General features: G+C 36.1%; 1 protein-coding gene across 2 annotated transcripts in view; it reads left to right on the top strand.

Annotated features, from left to right (window-relative positions):
- Nucleotides 1-16,522, top strand: part of LOC135081620 (atrial natriuretic peptide receptor 1-like) — a 407,345-nt gene that overhangs the window by 197,791 nt on the left and 193,032 nt on the right. Inside the window, exon 5 of one of the 2 annotated variants that reach the window (XM_063976371.1) lies at nt 2,631-2,836. In XM_063976371.1, coding sequence (XP_063832441.1) covers nt 2,631-2,836 — 206 coding nt within the window. Of the gene's footprint in view, nt 1-2,630; nt 2,837-16,522 lie in introns of those variants that run through there. The other variant, XM_063976372.1, reaches the window with a different exon arrangement.

The raw sequence follows: 16,522 nt of genomic DNA, 5'->3' as shown, positions 1-16,522 counted from the left end.
GTTGGCTATCAACGATAGAACGTCTCGACACGACGCTTTATGGCAAGCCGCGGATTAATGACGAGGTATCGGATCAAGCCAAAGTCGAACAGTTAGGGTTAGTAAGGAACAATGTGGATAGCTATTCGCTAGGGACTCTTTGCAATGCAGCCGAGGGAATGATAGACGCGCGCGCGAACGTCTGGCTGTTACAATGGCTCCCGAGCGAATGCTAGGCGCCCGCGGTCGCCGCCGTCTCTTATATTAGCTCGGTCCGTGCGGCGTGCGGCCGCGCAGCCGTAGGGTTGTCAAAATCTCCGTGCTCGGTGCTAGGGCTGTCGATGCGTCGCGGGGCGCGTCACAACCTTACCACTGAAAAAATCGGATGAAATGCAAACCAAAAGCTTCCTCGTTGTAGTTAAAGCACGAACTAGATTTCATTACATTCGGTATTTATCATAAAGATACTTTTTCCATCACATGCATTATACACAAAAGACCGCCAAGGCCAGAAAATATCAGATAAAACATAATGTGAAATCACTACAAAAATAACAATATCGCGGTCGCCATCAACCAATGTCCAATACATATCCACAAATCTATTTCCAGATATCTTATCTCCCGTCACTCAGAATATAGGAACAATATTGTTTGGCCGAAATCAGGCTGTAACGAATAAAACGTAAAAGTAAAATAATAATAACAAAGGCTTTGAATGTCAAAATCAGGATCAAAGATTAATTTTATAAATTGAACTACACTCGCGAGCAAAAGTATGGAATCACCCCATTCATTTTGAGTAATCGTTGTAGCTAAACGACTATGAAGATTAAATTAAAAATGGTACCAGTTTAAAGGTTACATTACAAGCTTTAACTTGATACCAAAGATGCATAGATAGTTTGAGTTCTTCAGATCGTTGGGAACAAAACACAAGAGGGTTACCTTGTCTGCGTGGAATCGTGCGTGGAATACTTAGTTAGTTTGGGCTATAGTTATAAGTAAATGGGTCTTAACTTCAGATGAAATGTGATTTTATTTTTATTTTTTTACTTTCCATCGCTTTTGAGTACGTGCTCTATGTACGTTCAAAAATTACAGAATAAACCATTTTAAATGAACTTTAAACAAAGTAACCAAACATTGAAATTTTATCATAGTTAAGGAAGGAAATAGGGACTAACTTTAGTTAAATTACTTAGCTAAAATTGAAGTGAGTTCAAATTTTCAACTACAAACTTGCTACATATTTAGTAAACCTACAAGTCAATATTGGAACATTACCGAAAAATAAATTAATTCTAAAGCTGACATCGAAAACAGTTCGGTAGCGATTTTAATTAACGAAGTCAATGCCGTTAGCGCCCCGGATAGGGTTGCCAGGTCCAAAAACACAAAAGTCGGACTCTGTGCTTCATTTGGCCGGACAATTAATGTAGTAGCTCACCAGATACCTTGCAACCCTAGTCGTGTATCTGGCGGGGCCGCCTGCGCTCGGCCACGCTCGGCGCTCGCTCGTTTGCGAAATGTAAAAAAGCCTAACAAAAGCCGGACACCGTTTATTTTGCAATCATAAAGCCTACCTATGTCCGGCTTTATCCGGACGCCTGGCAACCCTAGCCCCAGATGATGGATGTAGGTAGATTGCTATTATGCGACCGTCAAGTAGAGGTGAAGCTGTTTACTCGCCTTTCTTGGTATTAATTATCTCTTGATATTAAGTTTACTTTAGCTGACTTTGGAATATTTGGAATTGATTACCTTCTACTTTAGTGTGTAGGAAATCAAATTGGAATCACTGGATTCCTTAGAGGGTAGTTAAACGGAGAGCATGAACTATCAGTTTCATTAATGCTATTAATTTGTTTAATAGTCTTTAGTACCTATACAGGGTGTTAGGTAAATGGGTATATGAGCCGACACTAGCCCATGTTAACATGGGCATATAAATGGTATGGTGAAGTCAGAAATTCGATATCATCATATTAATTTTTTAAATTTTTATACAAAATAAATTTTATAAAATCCGATTTGTATGAAAATTAAAATAATTAAAATGAAGATATCAATTTTCTGACTTCACCATACCATTTATATGCCCATGTTAACATGGGCTAGTGTCGGCTCATATACCCATTTACCTAACACCCTGTATAAATACAAGATTTATTGTATGTACAGAACACAAAAGATGCTAGGTACATACTAGCTGTTCAAATACCTAACTTACTTAGGCTGAGTTGCACCATCTTACTATGACTTTAACAAACGTCAAAAATGTGCTAAAGTCGATACAAAAAACACCGGTTATTGTTAAAATTACGGTGAAAGTGAGCTGGTGCAACTCAGCCTAAGCATGATGAAATGGATGATTTAAAAAGGTAAAAGTTTTAGTACCTACCTACGTACTTCTTACAATCAACTGAATAGTTAGGTAAATAGGCCTACTTAAAGAAAATGTCATGAAAATTCGGTGGATATGTATGATTATTAAGAACAATAATAACAGTTCAATACCAATATATTTAATTTTTACCATAGCCTATCTTATCCTGTTGTGTTAACCTATTTATTGTTTTTGCAAAGTTTTCCGCACTGTTTTTCGCACGTGTGACCCCGCACTAACACTTGTGTTTCACGCCATCTAGCTTCAACTGGCGGCAACTTCTTCTCATCAACGACCCCGAGGCGCAAGTGAACGTCGCCGGCAAGTCGACTTGCCACCTTATGATGAAGACCTTCGCAAACTATCTGAAGCTGGAAGAAATCATGTACATACCATGGGATACAACATCTGATGGTGGGCAGAATTATACGGAGAACCTGAAGTTCTACCTCGGCTACAAGTACACAAGTAAGTTTAGATTAAGTTTTTATATTACTACTTCTTAACACACGTTTTCAATTTTTATCAGGTGAGTGTTTTATTACTATTATAATAAATTATGTGTACAAATGAACTACAGTCGTAATAATTTTATTGTAGTTTTGGAAAACTAAAGGAATAATTTCCATTGCGGTGTGTGCTTTTACGTTGAATCTACTCGCCGCTAGATGGCGCGAATACACGGTTCCCACTACAGTTCACACGGCCGACATAATAAGTGTTCTACTCCGCAACAGATGTCGCTACTAGGCGCAATTTGGTCTGCAGATTTGACTGGACCCGTGCAGCGCTGCTTTTCGATACGCCTGCCTTTGAAGCAGAAGTCGGAGGCAATGGTGGCCATTTACTGGCCAGCACTATTCATCTTTACATGATTAGTGAGGGCATCACGGTATTTGGCAAGGAATTAGTCGCGAGTCAGCCTCATGAAGAGATGTTGCTCCAGGACGTAGGAAATTACTTCGCCAGTGAGTTTTATTTGAGATAGGCAGTGTCGTGCCGAAGCTTAGTTTGTGTTGGCCGAAACAACACCAACTTAATGAACTTAACGTATTTCTATCCTATTTCTTTCGTTCATCAATTTGATTATGTATGGTTAAGATTGTACAGTAGGTATTTCATGTTTATTGTAACTTCTTTAATCTTAAATACCTGCCTTGTTATGCATAAAAAAAAATCTACCTACATATTTTTTATGGCATGAAATATTGCAGATTACCTTTAGGTACCACGAAAAAAAGTTTGAATATTTTTCAAAAATCGTTTTAGAAATTATAATCGATTTAATTGAAAGTTTTGACGAAACGCAAAAGCGACGCTAAGTAGAAAATATTATAATTATTATCAATTTCATTAAATTAAAACAAAATTGTATATAAGTTCAACTAAGTAAAATCAGATCAAGTTTCGGACGTTTCGGCTCAAAACTTCGGTTCGACACTGCTCGCACATTGTTTGCTGAGTGTATGTTTTCACACTTGCAAAATTCACCTTGGGTTGCCCGAAACTTTCGGCCTGGGTCGAAACTTCGGCCCAGGTCGAAACTTTGGGTCGAAACTTCGGCCCACACTGGCAAAGAGTTCACGATGTTTGATCACGGTGTACGGTTGTTTGACTTGCACTTATTAAGGGGCTTCTTTTGCAAATATTTAGAATAAACATTTTAACACGGCCGTGACACTTCATTAAGGGTGCATTGTTGTATACTAAGTACTAGATGTCTAGACAACGCGTTGCCTAAATTATAATTATTTATGCAAACCTTTTAAGTTTGTTTCTTTAACAAGAGTTAATATAAGGAATATGTTTTATTTAGCGGTCGCGAAGCTTCTTTATGGGGGTCGCGAGAGGTCGTAAAAACTACTTCAGTAAAAAAAAAATCTTATAAAGACAGATTAATCCGAAATCGAATTATGCAAATGTTGTATGGATTGAAGTATTCGGTCCCTACAAATATCTTTGCAACATTATAAAATGCATGAAAAAAAAAGCGAACGGTCGGGGGTCGCCAAAATTTTTTCATACTAGGGGGGTGGTGTCATGAAAAAGGTTGAAAAACACTGTCATAAAGGATTACGTAAATCATTAAGGTTTTGTTATTCAAAGAAGAAAATTTTTAATAATTAAAAAATTTGGGAAGTCTCTGCTGTTACGACAAATATGTCTTTATCAACCTTAATAGACGAAGAAACAAACACCTTATATCTACTTCAGAATAAAATCTACACTTAGCTGAACGTGGATTAGGTACCAGAGTTCTTTGCCCTGAAAACGCTAGAACAAAATAAATCTTTGTTCTTTTAAGGGATTGAAGGCTCCAGAGGTTTGATTTTTACTAATTGATGTTTGACGTGATTGATTGCACTTTTGCAGTGTTTGGATTGATTTATTGCACTTTTGGGTGAAAGACTATTGAATGACATTAAAATTTGTGTGCCTTTCCATTTAAAAGTTTGAGTTTTCAGGTTTCGATTAAAAGGAGGTATTTTTCTTTTATTTTCTAAATGTTAACGTTACAGTTAAGTACCTATCGCATTAACGTTGCATAATTACGCAACTTTAAGGTACCTACTTACCTAATTAACATTTATTATCTTATATAGTGATGTTATTAATTATGTATACCAGCAGAACCTGAGATTTATAGTAACAAAAAAACTTTAATAACAAAAATTAACTTACAAAATAAAAGTACGTAACAAATCAAATTTCAATAATAAAAAATATACGCGCGTTTTTGGTGTTATTAAAGTGAAGAAACCTACATAAAGCTTCATAATATAAAGTATCCGTATTAAAATTAATAAATCTTCTGAATTATAATCACACTGAAATTTTTCTCTCTCACCATTGACAAATTGGCCAATCACAGCATTTCCAGTCCTGAAAAACTGCGGATAAAGTAAAAAAATATAAGAACCACGCTGTGACTAATTAGTACCATTTGAAGACAATGATCTATGAGCTACATTAGTCCAGCAAAAACACCTGATGCTGTACTCTCGGAATGATTAAATCTAGATTTAGATTAATTATGTAGATGCCTGGAGAAGTGATCGCTTTTCATAATCGAATAAAAAATCGTCGTTATATTTTAACACCAAATTGTTTATGAGTAGCTCAATTTTCCTAATATTTAATTGATAATTAAGTATTTTATACAGATTAAAGAAAAGTTTCACTTAGAAAAGTTGACTAAAGTAAGTATCTAGGTAGGATAGGTAACAGTACGTACCTATCTAGGTAGGTATTCTTGTGCTTATTTTAGTTAAATCTCGTTTTAGTCTAATGATAATAATTAACCAACATGATTCTTTCTCCGACTGTAAAACTAATTTCTAATAATTATAAGTAGGTATAGCCTCTAAAACTAAATCAGTGTTTTGTCTTATTTTTATGTTAGAAAATCGATATTTTGTTATGTAGATGCTATATTTTCAACTGTACATGATGAGTTAACAATTTTGGATACTAGGTATTGACTCTTTAACTGGTTTAATTACATTATATTGACGAGGTCGTGATTGAAATGTTTTAAATTATTTTAACGTTTATGAAAAAAGTAAATGAAAAATCAATTTTAATCCAAGTTAAAAACTTCCAACGTCATTTCATGGTTATTTTGGACGGGGTGAAAAATTGAGATTTCATAGGTAAATAAAAAAATAAGATGTTTAAACTAACATATTAAATCAAAATAAAAACTAAACCTAAAATAACTCACAGAATTGGCATGCTCCTTATTTTTTTTAGAAGTACTTATTTCTGAAGAAAAACCTAACCAATATTATGAAAATGATTATGTCATCAAGCCGTGTGGTGACGGCAGAGTAGAATACATTTGTCACCAACCCCTACTCTTCCCGCGGGTGTCGTAAGAGGCGACTTAGGGACTACACATCAAACAGAGAATGGGCAGCAGCGCTCTCTGAAAAACATCAATCTTTTAAACTGCGATCTCCAACCCGCCTGCCAAGCGTGGAGATTATGGCAAAACCCTCCACTATAGTGGAGGAGGCTCATAGTCCAGCAGTGGACTGTAAACGGCTGCTGATGATGATGATGATGATGATTATGTCATTGTACACTTAGCTGACATTAGTTAGTGACTTAGCATAGCAACCTGATACCTCTACTTGAGACATAGACAATAAATGTCTATGCTTTCATAGTATTTTCCGGTGGATCATCCTCGACTGTTTGCCAAAACTAATGGATCTTTCAGAGTACAAACTACTGCACATTAGACTATTCATTTTCATTGTAAAATAGCTTCTATTCTCAAGAACTTAAGATCCTATAGTCATTAGCTTAACGATCTGAAGTCTGTACAAATTGTGATAGTTAATTTTTCTGAAGCCTGTCGAGCTACCATTTGTCAAAGTACTAATTAGTCTGGTAAAAGATAAAGAAGTGTTGCGGGTTCAAATCCCACTGGGAGCAAAACTAAATGTCATTGTCCCGAGTAGATTATATTTTTACCAATACCCAGTCAAGGATAAATCATTTTAAGACATTTTTTACTTATCTGTTTTTTACATCATAGTACAATCGATACACTGTCGATAGTACGTATGACTTTGACTTTACATATTTTTAAATCTATACTTATAATAAATCTGTAGAGAGGTCAATTCTGTACATGAAATATATTTTCAAAATAACTATCAGGGGGTGATTAGTGATCGATACTGATGCCAAAAATGCAATCAGTAAAATTTTTGTCTGTCTGTCTGTCTGTCTGTCTGTCTGTCTGTCTGTCTGTCTGTCTGTATGTTCCTTATAGAAACAAAAACTACTCGACGAATTTTAACAAAACTTGGTACAATTATTCTTCATACTCCTGGGCAGGTTATAGGATACTTAGGAATTCCCACGGGAACGGGCATTAGCGGGAAAATCCTTTTGTATGAAAAATCTAAACCGCTTAAGTTAGACGCTTGAAATTTGGCAAGCAGGTACCTTAGTAAACTTAAAGCTTAGTTATAACAGGATATTGCAAAATTCCTACGGGAACGGGAATTAGCGAGAAAAAACATTTGTATGAAAAAATCTAAGCCACGTAACATAGACGCTTGAAATTTGGCATGCAGGTACCTTAGTCAATTTAAAGCTTAGTTACAACAGGATATTGCAAAATTCTCACGGGAACGGGAGTTAGCGGGAAAAAACATTTGTATGAAAAAATCTAAACCGCGTAAGATAGATGAAGGGGGTAAAATGGGATCCACGCGTACGAAGTCGCGGGCGGCCGCTAGTAAATTAATAAATTTAACTCTTTGTCAGTAATTTGTCAGTTAATTGGGTGAAACGTACGAACTCTATTCCAAGTCACTCATATTCCACAGATGAAAATATACATAATCTTCAAAATTAATATTTCGTCGTCATAATATACATAAACATGTATATTAAGTGCCTTTGAAATATAATACCGACACCATATGTTCATTAGGATCAAAGTCTTTGTTTTAGACTAAATTATCAAGATACCGAAGTGTAATTACATTAGGTACTTAACTAGAATACTCTTTGAATACAGGTATTTCTAAAATTCAGACTAGTAAATTAGATTGTAAATAAACTTTACCTTATTTAAGTACTTAATTTGAGTACGAAAACAGTATTACCAGCGTACAGCCTAAGTACGTGTGACTTTCGATCGGTGTTTTTTTTTAACACAATTTGTACTAGTATTAGTACAGAAACATTAGGTACGATTATGTAACATACATTCTAAATTAGCAACTAAATTCAATTTAAAAATACCAGAAATGCCCTTTATTTTTGATGTTGTACTTATCGTTCTTTTCAGGCGAAAGACGTCCACTGCTGGACAAAGGCCTCCCCCAAGGATTTCCACAAAGACCGGTCCTGCGCCACTCGCATCCAGGCACCTCCCTCAACCCTCACTAGATCGTCGGTCAACCTAGTGGGAGGCCTGACCACGCTACGTCTTCCGGCTCGTGGTCGCCACTCAAGAACTTTCCTGCCCCAGCGGCCATAAACTCTACGAGCTATGTGCCCCGCCCACTGCCACTTGATTTTAGCGATTCTGCGGGCTATGTCAGTCACTCTGGTTCTCCTACGGATCTCCTCATTTCTGATTCGATCACGCAGGGAAACTCCGAGATGTTAAAAAAAATATTTAAAAACTCAACAACTATTGACACTGACTGTACCATGTAGCACTTTACCCACGTCCAATCCGAATGAATCTAATACAAACTAGGGCTAGGTCCAGTAATGCGTTCCGGTACATTAGCCTCTAATACAAGATGTAGTTCAATAAGAAAGGCCACTTCGTTCGTTCGTTTCAGCCAAATGACGTCCACTGCTGGACAAAGGCCTCCTCCAAGGTTTTCCACAATGCACGGTCCCGCGCTGCCCGCATCCAGGCTCTTCCCGCAACCTTTACCAGATCATCGGTCCACCTAGTAGAAGGCCTGCCCACGCTACGTCTTCCAGCCCGTGGTCGCCACTCGAGGCCACTTCAGTTCCTTGGAATGAAGCAAAAAATTATCGATAAAAATTCTGAAAATATAGATTTATCAATAAGGCAGAAAACCAATCTAGACACGCGGTAGCGTGCTAGTCCTAGTTCAAATAACAGAACTGGAGATTTTACTTACAGATTCAGTAGCATTAGGTAACTTTTTGCTAAGACTATTATTAAAGACGTATTAAGTAAATAAAAGAAACTTGGAAATATTGCTATAAACATCTTGTAGATTTGTTTTCTGCCATTAAATAGTGTTTTTCGAGCTGCAATGTGATAAAAAATCAATACTTATCTACTTTCTAATTAAGAAAAATAAAATAACTGAATGTCATCGTATACTTAAATATGTCCTCACAGTCACAAAAGCCTTCACTATGCATCGAACCAAAAGCAATTCAAATCACACGACTTGAAGAATGAATCACACATAATTTATGCTTAGCTGATGATGTCGTGTCCTGCGTGCCCAACCCAAACAACTGCGCGTAGGAAGATTTAATGAATGCTACAGCTGACAACGCCACTCTTGTAACAGGGATTTGGGCTGACACTGTGTAAGTTTGTTGTCAACACGACATGAAGAAGAACTGTCTGTTCTTTTTGAGCTACGGACCCAATAAACAGTCTATTACGCTCCAAAAGAACGAGGATAATGGAAACTTTTTGCCACACCAGTATAAAAAACCACTTTTTATATCAAAGGAGGTGTGGTGGTGTGACATGTTATCTAAAAAAATATGGGAAAACACAAAAAACTGGGGAAGTGTAGATTTATTTCTGCCTTTCATTCGCCATAGGAATGGTCACACTCACTTCCGAAGTTTGACAAATGTTTTTGCTTTGGTTCGAATGACAGTGTTTGTAAGGGTATATTTTCTATCATTGAAGTCTGTAATTGTTTATTATGTGCTTGTATTTTACGGTTATGTTCTGATTGAAATATGTTAAATAAATAAATAATTTCTGTACCAAGCTTTGATTGCAAAAGTAATGCAATACAAAATGTGACTTTACTCAAAGTATGGTTTCATCCTGAAAGTGTTTTTATTATAGAGACCCTTACCTTTTCATGGTAATTCCAAACATTTCCCCAAAAACATTCTCAAATTGAACAAACTTTTGGTCTACCCGCACCAGCTGTCAAAACTACGCCGTTATTGTAAATGTCCCAAACATTGCTCCGATTCTGTTACAATGCAATAACAATATCAAGGAAATGGACCATAAAACTGATCGGCTATTAGAGAATTGGGCCCCCGCTGGGACATGATAGGGAAAATCAATAACAGTTTGTCTGTTACACTATTTGGAAGGCAATCAAAGTTTTGGCTTTTACGTCGCCAAAATTGGTATTTATGATAAGTAATTGTGCTTTTGGTTTGTGAAATATTGGAGGTTTACTTAGTTCCAGGTTCTAAAATTACAAGTTTCGATCGCGGCTTAGCACGCGTGGATTTAGTGTAATCCTAAAAATCTAGATCGCTTCATAAAATATCATTGTGAATTTTCATATCGCTAACTTGAGAAATAATACATAAGTCTTTGATCATTCCTTTCTAGTTTTCTAGTAGAACGAGAGGTTTACAAACTAAGGCTGAGTTGCACCATCTTACTTTAACTTTAACAAACGTCAGAAATCTGTCAAACTTCAGACAAAAAAGCTTCACGTGTGACTTGTGAGTATATTATTATGTATAATGTAACCCATTCATAAACGTCGCGTTAAGACCCGTGTCATTATATTTTAGTTGAAATGGAACGCGAAAGTTTAAAGTCTTAAGTTACGGTTAAAGTTTCGTGCAACTCAGCCAAAATTGTTCTCTACCAAAATCCCACAAAATTGGTTTACGCGAGATATCGTTGAAAATAAACAGACAAAGTAATTTTCACGTTATTATCAATATATTTTACAAAGTTAATGGATATTGCTGGAAAGTTTTTCATTGTAGCTGTTTTATCTCAAGAAACTTGATATTTTTGGCTGCGTCTTCTTTCTGTCTGGATACAGTAAAACTTACCTCCAATAAGCAATACGTCATTTACTAATTCCTATCACTAAAACATAACCAAATGCAGCATTAAAGCATGCGTACATTGCTAATGCGTCGTAAAACGGTTTTTACATTATTCATCATTTGGCCCGGGCATTTACAGTATAAAAGCATTCATATTCTTTTTTTTTTAATCCACAACGAGGAAGCTCTTGTCCCGTATCTCACCTGATGGTAAGTGATGATCAGGCCGAAAGTGGAAGCGAGCTTCGCTTGTTTTTTATGTTTTTTATGCGCCTGTCAATCAATCAATAAAATAAGTATTTATTGTGAATACAGTAACAGATCTTAGGTATGTTTACATTTAAGTCCGCTATAACCTGCCGATTGGGTGTACAATATTTTATTTGAATGAATACAGTACTTGTAACATGCTATAACTACAATATGTCGTTACAGATCGGGTAAAATATTGTGAGATGAAGTAAGTAGGTAACTAGATAAAAACAATAAATTCAAATGATGTCTATTAAAACAGTCGCTCAAATTGACGTGGCTTTTTTAGCAGAAAACCTATTGGCAGCTTCATTAATATAAAATTCAAATTCCAGAATTCATTATGACAATGACAGTGCAGATGAGCTGTCATTAATATTTTAGATTAATTATCTGTATCTCCCTTTTAAATAGCTATTTTTCTTTCTAGACAGCAAGATTTACAGCCTTTAGTAACACTAAAGGCCTATTCAAACCTGAGCGATATTCGCTGCCGCTGTGGGTAGAGGTACATACCGCGCGGGTTTCGCTCAGGTATTTAGTATCAAGTACCGCGACAATACCGCTTAGATCTGAACAGTATTATTACCGCATACCCACTGGGTTTTCTCTGCCGCAGACGGTAGCGAATACCGCTTAGGTCTGAATAGGCCTTAAAGGTATTTCAAGATCCAATTTTTAAGACTACATCATTGGTTCCCAAACTTATTTGAGATGCGCCCCCTTTCAACCATACAAAAAATTCCGCGCCCCCCTCCTCCAGTCAAGATTATTTATTGGTCGTATCGAGCAGTCTGGAATGCATTCTCTCAGCGGTCGCAGGTTTTTTATTCTTATGTACACAGATGGCCCGCGCTCCCCTTTAAAGGTCTTTGCGCCTCCCTGTGGGGCGCGCCCCCCACTTTGGGAACCAATGCTCTACATTTTATGTACCTACTAAGTCCCATTTCAGGGCGTTAAGACTTAAATCGTTCCCGTTACATAATTCGGACCAGTGGCCCATAAATACTTGTTGTACAATGCCCAATTGTTTACTGGAATAGCCCTTATATCCCGAAAATGGGCCCTTAAAGTAATTTACAGCCTTCAAAAGGTTATGATACTGAATACACTGGCAAATTGTTTTAATATAAAGGGGGAATGAAGTCTTTGTATCATTAACGATAATTGGATTTGTAATTGGAGTAAAATTGTACAGTTAGCAGCACATTAGGCTGTACATTTTTATTGAAAAATAGCACTTATTGCATCTACTTAAGTGGCTTCAGTGTTTAGAGTTGCGTCGTCTATAATTAAAAGAAAATGAGGATGTTTACTAAGTATTTTGTTTTAAATGATACATTAAAATTGTGTTGTTCAAGAATGATTTGAATTTTGTTTTAAATACAAAGATTTTATTTACAATAGTAAAAGTGTTGTTTGAACATTATTTCTTACATTTACACTACTTTGTTTACCGTAAAAACATTTTATGCAACACTAGTTTTTGCCCGCGGCTTCACCCGCGTGAAATTCAGTTTGTCACAGATCGTCATAAATTATAGCCTATAAATGTTATTCTGGGTTATAAATAAGATTTTCATAAAATCCGTTCAGTAGTTTTTGCGTGAAAGAATAACAATCATCCAGACATCCATACAAACTTTCGCATTTATAATATTAGTAGGACAATACTTACACCCAAATCTTCAGTTTGAAAATAACTAAGGTGTATTCAGTGTTACAAAAATGTTTTAAAACTAGAAATATACTTTACACAAGACACTACCGCAGTTTAAAACTAAGGTAGTTTCAGAAATGTGAAAATGCTCTTTTCACAACAATTTGTATTTATTTGCTGTTCCATTATGCTACCATGTTATGGCAGGTGCCGACGCACAGTGGGACGAATATGGTCACCTTCAGGGCACTCAGTCTTTTGACTTTGTTTAACTTTGATGTAGCAGATGCAATTGATGTAATGGTGATAGCTAAGCTAGCATTAAAAACCTGTGTATGGATTTAATGATTGTCAAAAAAGTATTGTTAAATTGATACATTTTAAGTTCATATGTTGAGACAACTTTCACGATTCAAATTCAAGCATAGAAAACCAATAAGTAATAATCTGTTTGTTAAAAGGAAGCTCATATAGGTAATTAACATAAAATTAAATTACTAATTGCATTTTAAAAATAAATGATAGATAGGTAGATTAGTTTACGTTCCTGTACTTTTATAAAATAAAGTACGTACAAAATGTTCTATTTAACATTTAGATTTTAGAAATTCAAATTCAATTTTAATTAAAAAAATTGTAACCTAAACTCCTTTTAAAACCAGACACACACAAAACATTTAAACTTCGTTTCTCTTGTAAAATTGCAAACGTCATTCCAATTCATCAGTTAGTATTTTTGTCACGCGCTCACATAGCGCTTGCCCACTGTGCAGCACTTTCAGGCAATTCTGTTTTATAGCCCGCCACTAAAGGATGAGAGCCCGACATTTATGCTTCAAATGAAATAATAATTTGAAACATTGAAACGTACGACAAAGTGTGGGATTCCACGTGGAGGTGTGCGATTTACGTGTTTAGTTTTTAGTTTTGTTATGAGTTTGCTCTTTCATGTGTGTCTTGGGTTAGGGTCACGGCACAACCCAAATGTTAGACTTAATGAGCTTCTAGGTTTAGATTTATGATATGGCTTGATCATAATACAGGGTGGAATTTTATAAAGCTACCTGAATGAAAGTAGGTCTTATTACTGCAAAGAAAACTTTATTTATTTCTGAAGAGAAACAAAACTGTATTCAAAGATTTCCGAAAATATTACACAAATATGGCGTATTTTGATTGATTGATACGCGTTGTGAGAACGCTTACTTCACAATAAATTTAAAAAAAACAATGAAATTTGTAATGTTGGTTGTCATATCCCATACTTACATCCTACTGGCCCACTGTGCCATCTTAATGGAGTGGTATTAGATGCTATTTAGCAATAAACATTTATATTCCTTGTGTTGTCCCAGTATGAGTACAATCAACATTTTGCGAACAGCCATTAAGTCCATGCAACATCTGTGCTTGTAGTTTCTATGCATTTTGTATATCCTAGATTTCAAGAGATCTGGGTGTAAGGGTGAAGTCACACCATCTGGCTTTAAAAGCTAATTGTTCCTGGATGGAAATATAATAATTGTAATCTAAAAACATAATTAAAAAAAAACTATAGAATTTATAAATCAAATTGCGCGTTTAGTCACTGTCACACATTATTTCTCGAAGACTTAAAAGTAACCTTTTTTCGAAACTTTACCAATAAAGTCTAAACTTTAAGTCCTCATGGTATCCCTTTCTGACATGTTTTATTATAAAATGCAAGAGCAAGCTTTTGGTCAACAATAAAATAAAATCTATTTGTTTCCTTAAACAAAACCCGACCATTCCTTATCTGATTTTCTTTTACGTTCCCGGATGAGTTATACTTGTCTCAGAATCAGTAACCAACGTACCTAACTACCTAAGTAGTCGTTTGAATTTTTGTTAACAGTTTCTTGTATTTTTTATTTATAATTGTTTGCTACTTACTTACAAATATTTCTTCTTTATTATGATCATAAAATATGTAGGTATCAGTTGTGTGTTATTGTCAATAAATAAAATACTCCGAAATTATGTTCAAATAAGGTCTTACCCTAAACAAACCACTTTGTAAGTTATTACCAACGTGTTGCATGGAATTCGCTAGAAATGTGAGCAGTTATGTTATGATAATGAACGGCTTGGGGCAGACGGAAACCCTGGCAAATATGTTTCCGTTTCACAAATAAAAATAACGATAACTGCAATTTAACGGTATGGAAATATCGCAATACAATGTTAAAGGTAATAGCACTTAACTCAGTCTAAGCCTGAGGTATGGGAGCGGCACGGGAGGGGTGACATTGACATACTATGACGTCACAGAGCATACAAATTAGAGGAGATAAGACTGAAGTCTCGCTGACTTTAGGCTAGTTTCCTAAAAAAATTTTTTTAGTCCGTCATGTTTAATATCAAAAAATATTGGACACATATATTTTTATTTGTCAATCTAACAAATAATTACATAGTTATGGTGCGTTGAAGTTCCGCACGACGTCACAACGTGCGGCACTTTTATGCACGCATTGACGTCACGGGCCTCTTCTTATGAACTTTGGCGCGCTTTATCTCTTTAAATTTTCATTAGTTTGAAAAAGTGAAAAATACGTGTAGAGTATTTTTTGATAAGTCAACTGACGGACTAATTAAAACTCTTGCTTTTTGACCCAGGAAACATCCCTGCAGTGATTGAGTTTATGGCTGTATGATTGTTTAAGTTTTGTTAAAATCTTTTAGACTGCTAACAATGTATGATACTTAGACTTTAAAGCTTTTTGTTGTGTCTTCTTTACTGGTAATTTCTTCAAGATTGTAGGGGTTTATTCTTAACAGACGGGAAGTGGTTTCGTATGCGAATCTTTGTGTGGTGAATCTAGGGCACTGAGTAAGTAGGTGTTCCCAGGTTTGCGGGGTTTGGTCGTCGCAGGGACAGCGGTCATCTGCGACGATATGGAAACGGTGACGTTTGACATCACAAAAACATTCCCGTGCTGGTCCCATTGCCCAGGCACTGATTCAGTCAAGCTGTTCAGCGATAGAAATCCTACAAGCTTATATTTTGGTTCACTCGTCCTACGACTATCTACACAATTTTTTTTTAAAGATTATTAGCAATTTGTATTGCACAAATTAACTAATAGTCCCGTTAGCTCCTCGTAACACGAGCTAAATAAGCTTGTGTTACGAGTGGGCTCACCAAAATAGTCGAGCGGCGGTGGGATATGTGAGATATTATAAAGAAGAAAGATGCGATTGTTTTGTTTGTATTGAATAGGCTCCGAAACTATTGGGACTGATTTGAAAACTTGAATTTGCCATTAGAATTCTACATTATTTCTTATGAACATAAGCGGCACAAAGTTTGCCAGGTCAGTACCTCTCGTTCCCACCGCAGCAACTCCTGTGTAGCCAGGATCTACAGCTTGACCGCCAATAAAAACCCAACCAGTGAAGGTCAAGTTTGTCCCGGGAGAAACTTAAGCTGTTGGACCTGCAACGAAATTAATCAGAAGAACATAGGAGGAGTTCGAAGTTAAGGTTCGGCTTCCCTCCAGTGCAAAGCGGATGACAGGTGACAAAACAAAGTAACCTTTAATAAAAGCCGGGTCAGCTAGTAAAATAGGGTTTATTACAACTGCATAGTAACTAGAGTGATTGACGTGCCCTTCTGTTCTACTGTAGGTACACAACAATGTTTCTTACGATCGTATTCACAAACGATGCTTGCTTTAGTGAAGCAGCAAATCGAATGCATA

The sequence above is a fragment of the Ostrinia nubilalis genome, chromosome 20, assembly GCF_963855985.1.
Source record: "Ostrinia nubilalis chromosome 20, ilOstNubi1.1, whole genome shotgun sequence".
NCBI classification, from domain to species: domain Eukaryota; kingdom Metazoa; phylum Arthropoda; class Insecta; order Lepidoptera; family Crambidae; genus Ostrinia; species Ostrinia nubilalis.
The sequence above is the reverse complement of the archived record's forward strand: the minus strand, read 5'-3'. Positions and strand labels throughout refer to the sequence as shown.